General features: G+C 35.9%; 2 protein-coding genes across 4 annotated transcripts; both read left to right on the plus strand.

Moving 5' to 3' along the window:
- Nucleotides 1-221: 221 nt before the first annotated feature.
- Nucleotides 222-4200, plus strand: LOC121371963 (mitochondrial import inner membrane translocase subunit Tim9-like). Of its 3 annotated transcripts, none has more exons than XM_041498190.1 (4): nt 222-276; nt 1072-1155; nt 2419-2514; nt 2819-4200. In XM_041498190.1, the coding sequence occupies exons 2-4, from the start codon at nt 1096-1098 to the stop codon at nt 2948-2950; spliced, it is 288 nt and encodes a 95-aa protein (XP_041354124.1). In that variant the 5' UTR covers nt 222-276; nt 1072-1095; the 3' UTR covers nt 2951-4200. The 3 variants fall into 3 exon arrangements, with proteins under 3 accessions (XP_041354124.1, XP_041354125.1, XP_041354126.1); XM_041498191.1 differs by lacking the exon at nt 222-276 and adding an exon at nt 302-421; XM_041498192.1 differs by lacking the exon at nt 222-276 and adding an exon at nt 479-638.
- Nucleotides 4201-6546: 2346 nt separating this feature from the next.
- On the plus strand, nt 6547-12046 carry LOC121372747 (uncharacterized protein C1orf198 homolog). The gene is made up of 5 exons (XM_041499235.1): nt 6547-6826; nt 8503-8553; nt 9136-9715; nt 11027-11307; nt 11798-12046. Exons 1-5 carry the CDS (start codon nt 6557-6559, stop codon nt 11840-11842), a joined length of 1227 nt encoding a protein of 408 aa, XP_041355169.1. The 5' UTR covers nt 6547-6556; the 3' UTR covers nt 11843-12046.
- Nucleotides 12047-12154: the final 108 nt, after the last annotated feature.

Raw genomic sequence — 12154 nt, forward strand, 5'->3', positions numbered from 1 at the left:
ATCTTGTAAACAATGTCCAAGCGATGTTAACTGAATTCTGATTGGATAGGTGCTATTGTCGTAATATTATTAGGAACGTATTAATATGTTTTAACATTATATTATACTTATACATATGCGTGAATAATAATTATAAAATGTAAAAGAGTAATATATTTTATTTGTACATTTTATTTATTGCGACAATGCAAATTGACCAATTAAAAAGCTTGTTTTAAAAGCATATGTTTAGGCATTGATTTTTGATATTTAGAAAAATCACATGTGCGGACTTGTGTAAGTCATTTATTAGCACATATATGGATAAGCATAAGGCTAGGGAATGGTTGGCTTAATGAGCCCTAGTGGTACAACAATTCCAAGTTAAATGTTTTGCTTTGCCAAATCAAAATTACATTTTTCATAAATAAAGTTAAATTTGGTAATGTCATTTTTAACAGATTTCAATAAAAATTGTTTTGAATGTTATGAAAAGTAGGTCACTGTGACCTAATTATCCGTTATCAGTGGAACATTATTATGTATGAAAAAAACAATTTAGCTTAACATTTTATAAGGCCATTTTAAAACTTTCTGATGCTTCACTTCTTTTGATCTGCTTTGCTGACAGTAGCCTACATATATTTTGAACATTCACAGTAGGTTAAACAATCTTTCTTCCAACATCGCTATATAGCAGACAATAAACTTAAGTAAATGGTCCTAACTTTGAGTTGAGTTTTACCTTGGTTATAATCGGAAAATAGTCAGTTATTGCATACCGTTCATTGTGGCACTCAGATCATGTTCTAACCAGGATATAACGCATAAAGAAAACTTTTCTTTCTTAAATGGTTGAATACTGGGGGCACTGCCATATATTTATTTTATAAAATAATATATTTGGTAAAACTTTGGCGAGTGGACAAACAGATTTGGCTAGTGAATATATGTCATTTACTAGCCAGTAGCAAGTGAATTAAAAATTCTGCATTGAGCCCTGAGTAGCATTTTTGTGGAAATATAGCTAAAAAAATAGTGTGCTGTTAAAAATGTAAATAAACAAATTACAATTGTAATTTTGTTTTTTAGGTTGATATTCTGACAAGATCAGCCATGGCTTCTACATCCGTACCACAGCCCTTCCAGCTTGATCCAGAAAGCACAGTTAAACAGGTACTCCAAGCACTGAGCAGTCCAGTAGGCTGAGTGCTTGCAGTCACATGCTAGGCTGAATTTTTCATCCAGCATTCAATTCAGTTCAGTCATTTATTTTTGTATATGAATTATACAGACATGAATAATAATATCAACTTTAAGAAAGGAAAAAAGAAGAAGAAAACAATACATATTATAATGGTTATAATATTCTAGCACAATTATAATTTATATACTAGTAACAATATTTAACAAGTGACAATGTCATTAGGTAGGAGGTCTAGCAACTGAAAGTCAATAAATGTGATAGGATAGAATAAAAACCAGTAAAATTGTTTACAAATGTTCACCTTTGTAAACACACCATTAGTTTGAGGTTTACAACCGGCCACTGTGTTGTCGTGGTTAAGTCATCGGACATAAGGCTGGTAGGTACAGGGTTTTCAGTCCGGTACCAGCTCCCACCCAGAGCAAGTTTTAACTTCTCAGTGTGTAGATATAAGACCACTACACCCTCTTCTCTCTCACCAACAACTAACCCACTGTCCTGGACAGATAACCCAGATAGCTTAGGTGTGTGGCCAGGACAGCGTGCTTGAACCTTAATTACTTAATAAGCACGGAAATAAGTTCAAATGAAATTGGAGTTTACACTTAGAATTATATTAAAGGAGTCCTACAAAGTTCTATACTGGTAGCTTCCTGTCAAAGGTATTTATGATTTTGTTTTTAATTGTAAAGATTATGCATTAGCTGCACACTCATGAAAAACAATTGATCCAAATAATTTCATATATTATTACAATTAGGAAACCAAATTTTGTATCTATAGGAAAACTACAGAGGATCAGCTAACAGGTAAAATGTGTACATGTTATTAACACCATGTCTACCCATAATTCTTTGTGATAAGTTAGAGAACTCCACAAACAAAAATGAATTTACAAGTGCCTAGAATTCCCTGTGTACATACTATTTTAGCTGAGGATTCCTAGGAAAACCACTGTTTACACCCAATGGCAACACATTGCCGTTTTCATATTTTTTACTTAATTGTTTAAGTTTAAGTTCTTGTTAGTTATTTATTACAAATGTAAAGATAGCAAATTATACATGTAGCTGTTAGATATTAACTTCAAAGTTTTGTTGATACTGAATTTGAAACCCATGGTATGGACCATTTAACTTTATTAAGTTTTAGAAATGTGGCGTTTTGAAGATTTTTTTTTTCTTTCTATTTAGTGACTGACTATATATTAATGTGTTTTTATTGTTTTTCAGTTTCAAGAGTTTCTTGCTTCCTATAATAGAGTATCAGAAATGTGCTTCACAGACTGTGTCCATGATTTCACAACCAGAAAAATTCTTGAGTCTGAGGTTTGTACTGTTCTTTAAAAAAAAAAATCTTTCTTTGATGATTGCATGTAGTATTTAAAACATGTAATGCTTTTAAGGTACTTGTTAAATTTTAGTACTAAATAAAATGGTTTAAAGACACAACAAAAATCATTAAAATGACATGTTTTGTCTTCATAACTTTTATGCTTTGAATTGTTTAAATCTATTTAATTTCATGCCTTTTTTATGTTATTCATAGGGTATAATTTGTTTGAATCTGTTTTTTATTTAGTTAGTTTTTTATGCATTATTAATAACATACCCCTATTTTTTTTACTTCCAGAATACGTGTGCTTTAAACTGTTTGGAGAAATATCTGAAAATGACTCAGAGAATTTCACAAAGATTTCAAGAGTATCAGATGATGCAATCAGACCCTACTGCCGCGGTTCAAAACTTAGCATCTCAAAAATAGCATTTATATGCGTGAACCTTTAGTTCTGTTCATGTGTCTGTGTGCATTGCCTTTTACAATCTATGTGGTACGCTCCACAAACAATGTGGCAATACATGATGATGATGATTAACTTATTTTCATCTTTATATTCAGTTAGGATTCAAGCATGTGAATTGACCACCTAATCAGGACATCCTAATAGGTTGGTGTCAGGGTTGACGTCTGCTGTCTGTACATAGGTTATACTTAAGAATCAGCAGAAAGAGGTCCTACGTGTGCATATAGTGCTACAGCTAGGTTCATATAAGTACAAGTCTTGAAAATCTTGGAAAGTTGTGTAATTTACAAATGTCATTTTCCAGGCCTGGGCCCCGTTCCACAAAACAATCTTAGTGTTACGATCACCTTTAGTGCATAAGGTAGTTATGTGCTGATCTTAGTGCTAACATTGTTTTGTGGGGCGAGGCTCAGGAAAGTAATTGAATTTTGGGTTTGGTCATGGAAAGTCAAGAAAATGAAACAAAAGAAGAGATAAGTAAGTTGCATTATTTGATTATGTTGGTGATCATAAAAAGAACATCCCCCCCCCCCCCCCCCCCCCCCAAAAAAACCACCCTAAAAAAACTAGGAAAACCCACATCATGGTCTTTGATGTACCAGATATGAAGACACAAGTGAATAAGGATCCTGGGTGCAATCCTTCAGATTTCACAATCATTTCCGGTACCGTGTCGGTAAAATCATGGAACCGAAATTTTGTTTTACATGATTATTATATCAAGTACAATTAATATAAACAGCTTCCGATGGGTTCCCATGATCACAAGGCACGGACCCCAAAAAGTGTTTCCCATGAAGTTTGAAATCCTATGGTCTGTGAGTGACATGCTGACTAATCACAGCTGTACTTCTGCTACAGTTGTTGAATCGGATCTTTCTGAATTATTATAAATAGTTTTTGTACCAGGAATAAATTCCCCATAATATGCCATTAGCCATATTACAGTTTGGCTCCAAATTGACTAAATTAGATGTGGTTCTGTCAGTTTCACAGTTTAAAAAAAAAAATGTTTAACTTTATTAAAACAAACAGTCATGTTAATTGTAAGTTATCATTCGGTAATTCTAAGAAGTATTCATACCCTAATACATAATGATCTGTTTAATCATTTATGATATGCTTTTAATATGTGAGAGTACATTCTAATTATTTTTAACCTTAGATGCAATGTTATGCAGAATTTATAATAAATAATCTTGTATATGGTCTTAAGTGTTGTGTGTTTATATCAAGACACCCCAGCATATTGTTTAATAAGTGTGTCTAATACATGTGTATGATTATAGCAAATCATGATTTAGATTGTGATTGTATAATCTAAATTTTATCCTTGATTGAATGAAATTGTTGCCAGTGAATAATGTCATCTAAATATGTATGAATTACACATCTCGGGCACATGTGCAGCAATTTATGCATGGGGAGATCTAGACTGGCGAGCAAAAATGCCCAGATTTGGATACGTTTATTCATATTGGCATTATTACCAAATAGCTATATATGGTTGCAACAGAATTGCTATGCATTTTTGCATGGATTACAACAAATATTGGGCAGAATGATGGAAATACATGATGAAAAGGTTTTAGGCCAGCTTATTTTGCCTGAATTTGATGATTTGTTCCGGAAGTTGGATGGGGGGGGGGGGGGGGGGGGGGGGGGGGGGCAGTTGCTCCCCCTGCCTTCCTGTCTTGTGCTCCCCTGCAAAATACAATGAATAAAAAGAAAATTTGCTTGAAAGTGGAATAGGGGTGGTGTTTCAACCCCTGAAAAGCACTCGTTACACGCACTCCAGCCAGTGCACCACCACTGGTACATTAAAGGCAGTGGTATGTGCTATCCTGTCTATGGGATGGTGCATATAAAAGATCCCTTGCTGCTGATCAAAAAGAGTGGCCCATGAAGCGGTGACAGCGGGTTTCCTCTCTCAATATCTGTGTGGTCCTTAACCATATGTCTGACGCCATATAACCGTAAATAAAATGTGTTGAGTGCGTCGTTAAATAAAAAATTTCCTTCTTCCTTCGTTACACACACGCCTGCATATTTATGTAACTTGATTGTTCGCTTTGGAAAGAAAACAAACATTTTGTTTAATGACATGTCAGGATCGTTTTACCCATCTGTTTGGTGTCTTAACATATGCCTAGTCTTAGACAGTGAAAAAGGACCTGTTCAGCTATATTACTCTACCTGTACTCATTCCAGCCTGTCCACCATGACTGGTACATCACAAGCTGTGGTATGTACTATACTGTCTGTGGAATGGTGCATACTAATGGTAAAATTAAAATGTAAGAAATACCATCATGGTGTCATTAAAGAAAGGCTTTTAACTTTTCTACCTGCATTTTACCCACAGAGAGGATAGTACAAACCATGAAAGTTGATGTTCCAGCATTAGATAGGACAAAAAAAAACCTGTCCATCATGAGTGATAAGTTCTATGAGGCTATGACCCTTCATTTTCATGTTGCATTTTTGCAGAATAATTATAGTTGCTACATACATCAGTAGAAAAGAATTACTTTTGATGTCCATATTATTGAAAGTATTAGCCAATTTTCAGATATGTAGAGTATTTTCTTGAAATGATTAAAATGTGGTTAATTTAAGGAATATTTTATTAGCCAAAGACTAAATGTAGCCAGATTATCTAAAAATTTGCAATTGGCTAGTTTGGCAATGCACAGGGTGAGCCCTGACATTTAGAATGTGTGTTTATATTAATTTTTTCATGGACCATTTGAAAAAGAATTTGTCTATAAAATGATAGATGAAACCAGGCATTATATTGCATAGATTAGTCACCATATACATTTTAAATGCAGAACCATCCCTGAACTTTGTATACTTTGAAAATGTCACAAATAAGATCTTATAGGTATCAGTACTGATCACCCTAAATTAATAGATATACAGACATGTTTTATGAAACAAAGCTTGCACTCTCTCTCTCTCTCTCTCTCTCTCTCTCTCTCTCTCTCTCTCTCTCTCTCTCTCTCTCTCTCTCTCTCTCTCTCTCTCTCTCTCTCTCTCTCTGGTGGTGTGTTGTGTACTACTACTAGGTCACTGTGACCTACTTTTTACGTTTTACTGCACATAACAGTAAATCCTTATCCAGATCATATCTTGCATACAGGACCATCAAACATCACATGTAGGAACAACTTGGGATGGTGGTGTGTCACATACAATTACTAGGTCTCTGTGATACAAATAAATAAAATAATTTGTCAATATTCTGAACATCATATGGTTTGCCATCAAACTCCTGATGGGCATACCATGTACCTCACCAGTACTCTTTGTTTCAATCGTGTCATTCACGATTATGGGATGGGATGGGAACTATATTAACGTGCCCACATCCTTATTGTTCGGGCACGCCCACCATGGATTCGTATTCTGGCATAGCCAGTCCACGATTCCATGGGGGGGGGGGGGGGGGGGTCACGATTATGAAAAAGTCTACTCGGCATGAGGTGTATTTTATAAACAAAAACAAACCAAGGGGAAATAACTCATAACATATATTACTGACGGAGGAAATGTCAACTGGAATGGATCGAAAAGTTACAGCGTATTTTTCATCTTTAAGTTTCCCTTCTCGCAAAATAACCAAAGAGGAACATGCTTTGATGTTGTATTTCGGTAACACGTGGGACAGCCTGACGCCTGAAAGCAAAGATGAATTAACAGATGACTGGTTTGTGGACAAAGACTCCAGACGAAAATATGAGGAAGAAGCGTCAGAAACTCCGGAATATCCGTCATCATTCCCGAAGCTGATGATCCCGTCTGGAGAAAAGATCATGGTTGATGAAACAGATGTAAGATTGTATAACTATATTTCGCTATTTCCCCCACGTGTTTCTCCAGAAGACTTGGTCAAGTTGATGTGTGTAATTTCGTAATTACCAAAAATGGGCGTGGTCAGGAATAATGAATAAAATTAACATGGTTGAGTGCACAGGTACCCCCAAACAAAAACCTCTAATACAAATGCTATATAACGTTACTATAACATATCTGACGTTATTGTTTGGGGATACCAGTGGCTGAGTGTATTCTACTTCATAATAATCACACGTGAGGAAAACATTTATTTTCGAAGGTTTAATTTATGTCAAATTGTTAAAAAAGAAGAACTTTTGAAGCTAGTTCATTAAATTTGGCTCAAAGTCTACAGTCCATTAAAAAAAATTCTACATTTTGTCATCCGACAATAAATGTCACAATAATAAATAATGGGCCAAAATGTTTATCTTGATGATAGGTACATTGTCTAAACTACACATGTACATTGTCTAAACTACTACTCATTAACTTTATTCCAATTTCTCCTATGATTTCTATCTGTTTCCACCCTTTCTGTCAGTTTCCTCCAATTCTGTCTTTTGAGCTGTCCACACCATCACCTGCCTGTCTCAGCTTCCTGCACCCACCTGGCATCCTCGTCCTCTGCCGCTAATAAAGCTGGTTTGACCCACGGCACTAACAACCGCCGGTAGTAGGGATGTACAGTAGGTGGTTACAAGTGCCTCTTAACAATGCCAGAAGTAACTACTGAACATTCCCCGAAAAGGTCTACTAAGCCCACAGCTAAAAGCTGATGGGGAATGGCAGGTGTGTGGCACAGATAGCCACAATAGACGAGCACCTGTCGCGGTTGGAGAGACAAGTCCTGACTGGGATGTGGAGGTGGACAGTGAAAGAAGTTAAAAGATAGGAGTGAAGAAATGAGACGGAATTCAAAGGAGAGAAAGGAAGGGGGGGGGGGGGGGGGCGGCAGTGGAATAATAATAAAAAATAATAAATATTAATAATTAAGACACTCTGAAAAAGAATAAATCATAGGTTATTCCTGTGAAGCCATCATATATATAAGTTAAAATATTGGGTGTTTTTTGTGTTGTTTATATATAGTTTTAACCATAACATCACCACATAGAAAACTAGTAACTAGATCATGATAGCCATGGCATGATTGCAACAGGTTTCCAGCTAACAGCTTTTTAAAAAAAAGAATTAATGTAACATTATGGAGTTTTTAGATTTGCAGGTGTTATTGTCTATTTGACCCCGCAAATGTCATTTTTGGTCATGTTCATTGTAAACGGAATCGTTTTTCTACGGAACTAACTGCATTATTAGGTATTTCTTGAAAAAAATACCTGGCTACAATCTTACTGTAGACCCTTGAACCATCAACTTGGCCAGTTCCAATTGCTAATGAAGTCAGTTTTTAATGACATCATTAGCTTTCCGGGTGTTATTTTTATTTGATCCCGGAAAAAGAATGTAATTAACCAATCACAATACAGAACACACTCGCCATCAGTTTCTTGCTTACAAGTTACAGTATCAGTGCTTCACAACACTATTAGGTGTATCCATAACTAGAAGTAATCATTGAAAAAATATTGAATGTGCCTAATTTCCATCTGAGAACTTTGCTTGTTTGGTGTGTTAGAGGTTATTAAATGATGTGTAATCTATTTTGCAGCTGCGCACATGGAGAGATGCTCACTCAGGGCCCTTTTCTTGGAAGAGCAAGGTACATGTATTAAATTTTAAAATATTTTTGGCTGTAGTTGCTACGTGTGTTATATAGTTCTTTTGCCATTAAATTACATATTACATACAAACATCCTACTTAAGTTATAAAATGTTGTCAAATCTAATGTGTTTCCTGTCATCCTCAGGAATTAGGGTCGATGAAAATTGGTATAGACATTTAAAGTGTGGCAGCAACTTGTGTTCTGTTCTAAAATATATTTCATACTGGCAACTTCTGTCTGTAAAAGAAAAACAACTTGTGTCCTTCTTCTTTGCAGAGTTAGGCGTGACATAGCCCAGTGGTAAAAGCATTCCCCCATTGGTAGACCCATTGGGCTATTTCTTGTTCCAGTGCTCCAAAACTGGTACATCATAGGCCATGCTATGTGCTATCCTGTCTGGGATGGTGCATATAAAAGATCCCTTGCTGCTCATTGAAAGAGTAGCCCATCATGGTGACAGCAGGCTTCCTCTCAATATTTGTTTGGTCCTTAACCATATGTCCGACGCCATATAACCGTAAATAAAATGTGTTGAGTGCGTTGTTAAATAAACCATTTTCTTCCTTCCTTTTTTGCAGAGTCAGCAGGATTTATCACTGGATGACTTTGAGCCAGACGTAATCAGCAAACCACCACTCAAAGGGAAGCGATCAAAAGGTGCTGGGGACACAGACAATAGTGATCAAGAAAAAATGGCTCCTCGTGAATTTGTCCCCAAAGACAATTCATGGACAGATGCAATGCTGGCCGAATTTCGAAATTATCTTGACACTGAGGTGGTGAGGTCAAGGTCAGCTAGCCCCTTGGAGGAGGTGAATGAAGGTTTTGAAGGAAGCACTCAAGACTTAACGTCATCTCCTTGTCAGAGTCAGAGCAATGCTGAGTCTCAGGCATCATCAGAAAATATCTCGTTGAAAGATCTCGGTGAATCTCTCATTCAGAATGAATCCTCTCAGATGAGTCAGAAATCGAGAGTGTCGAAATCTCCACAGAAGGTGATTAAGTCGAAGTCTTTCAGTAAGAACGAGAACTCAGATACAACACAGAAGTTGATTAAGGATGAGGAGAACAAACGGTCAAAGCAAGCGTTCTGCAATCCAACCATGGTGACAGAGTGGTCCACGTTTGTTGGGCAGGAATCGTATCCAAAGAAACAAGGTACATGTACTACGACGAGGCGCACACTCGCTTCTGCTATAGCTTAAACTGGTACCAAACTACAAATCTAGCAGTATTCTGTCCTGCAAATCTAAAATTTTGGGTTATGGGGCCAATTTTACAAAACATTGTAATTTTACGTAGACCTGTAACTAACAGCTATACAAGTTACACACACTGAAGAGGGCCTCATAAGTTGTCAAACTTTTGCCCAATTTTTTTGTTCTTTGTACAATAAAATATGTTTTCATTCAACACACATTTGGACTCTATATCGGGCAAAGAATTACAGCATTAACGAAGATGGAGCATTATAGGGTGTATACTACCAAATCAAATCCCGTAGACGACAATAGTAACATATGTGGCTAAAACTCCTACCTGCAGCGTATCAATCGACATGAATGCCACCAATATAAATACTACCACCCCTCACTTTTAAAGTGAATCGGAAAAATTGGGGGTCAAGCTGCTCATTTCTGAGATAACGGGTAGCGTCTATGACTACCCTAGTTCCTCACAAAATTAGAGTACTTTTTTTTACAGGTACCCCATACATGTTTCAAGCACAAGGCTACTTGACACAGTGGTACTAGATGAAATAATATTGCATACATTTTTTGCCTAGATGAAACTTTTTTTTTTTTTCTACAACCAACACACTCACATTTATCATCAATCACAGGACTTGTGGAGTTCACTTCTCTATCAAAAGTTGGGTGCACCTCGAAATTTGACCCAGCCGGAAGTTATTTAAGGACAAAAGAAAATGAAATCTGAAATATACATCAAACCATATTAGTTGTACTACATGTATAATAGTAATAAGACTTGTAATTTGCGTTTACGTGCAAAACTAGGCTTACAATGTTTTGTGATATTGAACCAAGAAGTGTAAGATTATGATGTGGAATCCCAAAATATATTGATGACATACATTTTATCATTCTGATGCAATCCTAAAAGTTTTTTTTTTTTAATTGAGTACTAGGATACCTTGTATATCAGTGTCTTAATGGTATTTTGCTGTCATTTAACAGGGAATTTTAATCATTAAAATTACATAGTACTTCCATTTCTTCCACAGAATGTCAATGTTTGTGTATTCAGTTTGTTTCTTGTTATCTACCACAAAATTCTGAATTTTGAAAACAAAGGAAATATTTTATTGTAATATGGGGAAATCATTTCATGTAATGATTGATGTCATGGTAAATGGTAATTTGGCAGAATTTTCTATTCAACCATAGCTATCCCTGTAGCTGTTAAGAGATATGTATCATATTTGACAGAGACATTTTTGTGTTTTAGTTACATCAAATATCGTTAGTGAGCCACCAGTTCTTACAATGGACAGAGGTGGAGACAGAGCAAGTCAATCAACCGACCCGTCACCTGACCACACCTCCCACCTGATAGCCAGTGATCACTCAACCGATACCTCCCCTGACCACACCTCCCACCTGATAGCCAGTGATCATTCAACCGAGACCTCCCCTGATCACACCACCCAACTTCTACCCAACGAGAAGATCGCTGAAGCAGAAAAAGATGAAATCCTCACCGTTGTTGTGAGCAGTACAGACCCAGAGGTAATTAGATTAATACATAATTTACTCAGCTATACCAGCCTCAGTGCTATAGTGGTTAAGCCATTGGTCTTAAGGCTGGTAGATACTGGGTTCATGTCTCAGTACTGGTGACACTAGTTTAGATGGGGAGAGGAGGGATAATGAATCAGGTTAAGAAATCATAATAAGAATTTCTTCAAGTACATTTACTTTAATAATGATTGCACTGGTTTACAAGTTTTAAATTAATAAACATAGAAAAACATTGTACTCATAATTTTACTAAATTTACTCAGTTGTGTCCAATTACAGAGTAAAATCAGGCAAGTAATTGCTCATTTAGCACCATTGCGGGAGATTTATCTTCAACTTGCCTTGTGTCAAAGATTATGTTATTCAGTGGTATCTTTTAAGATATGTTTTAGGTAACTTTAAAGGTTAATGTGAGTTCTTTAACAGCATTTTACATGTGTTGTTATATTTTCTGATATTATAATTTTTTTAATTTCAGGGTGATATTCCTCGAACAGGATTTGATTTCTTAGATAACTGGTAACAAGAAGAAAATGGGAAATAGTCCCAATACTGTGCAATACTGTCAATTGTGAAATATTCACAGACCAGATACTGCTAACAACACTACATATATTTAATAACATTGCAGATACTATGTTAATCGTTCTGTGGAATATGTAATAATGTGTACGAGTTGTGTATATCTGTATTTATAGCCTTATACAATAAACAGTGTATGAGTCTATTACCTGGAGTCGTCTTCATTTGATTTGAGTTCAGCATTTTATACACACCCTTTGTGAGGACATCGGTAAGAGAAAATGAAAGAAATATTTGTTTAACAGCACCTCAG

Source organism: Gigantopelta aegis, chromosome 4 (assembly GCF_016097555.1).
Source record: "Gigantopelta aegis isolate Gae_Host chromosome 4, Gae_host_genome, whole genome shotgun sequence".
NCBI classification, from domain to species: domain Eukaryota; kingdom Metazoa; phylum Mollusca; class Gastropoda; order Neomphalida; family Peltospiridae; genus Gigantopelta; species Gigantopelta aegis.

What these genes read in the sequence shown, in the direction of transcription:
- LOC121371963 (XM_041498190.1), top strand. Translation starts at nt 1,096, where the DNA reads ATGGCTTCTACATCCGTACCACAGCCCTTCCAGCTTGATCCAGAAAGC. An exon ending in CAGAAAGCACAGTTAAACAG is followed by an intron (nt 1,156 to 2,418) that starts GTACTCCAAGCA and finishes ATTGTTTTTCAG; the next exon opens with TTTCAAGAGTTTCTTGCTTC. An exon ending in GAAAAATTCTTGAGTCTGAG is followed by an intron (nt 2,515 to 2,818) that starts GTTTGTACTGTT and finishes TTTTACTTCCAG; the next exon opens with AATACGTGTGCTTTAAACTG.
- LOC121372747 (XM_041499235.1), top strand. Translation starts at nt 6,557, where the DNA reads ATGGATCGAAAAGTTACAGCGTATTTTTCATCTTTAAGTTTCCCTTCT. An exon ending in TCATGGTTGATGAAACAGAT is followed by an intron (nt 6,827 to 8,502) that starts GTAAGATTGTAT and finishes TCTATTTTGCAG; the next exon opens with CTGCGCACATGGAGAGATGC. An exon ending in TGAGCAGTACAGACCCAGAG is followed by an intron (nt 11,308 to 11,797) that starts GTAATTAGATTA and finishes TTTTAATTTCAG; the next exon opens with GGTGATATTCCTCGAACAGG.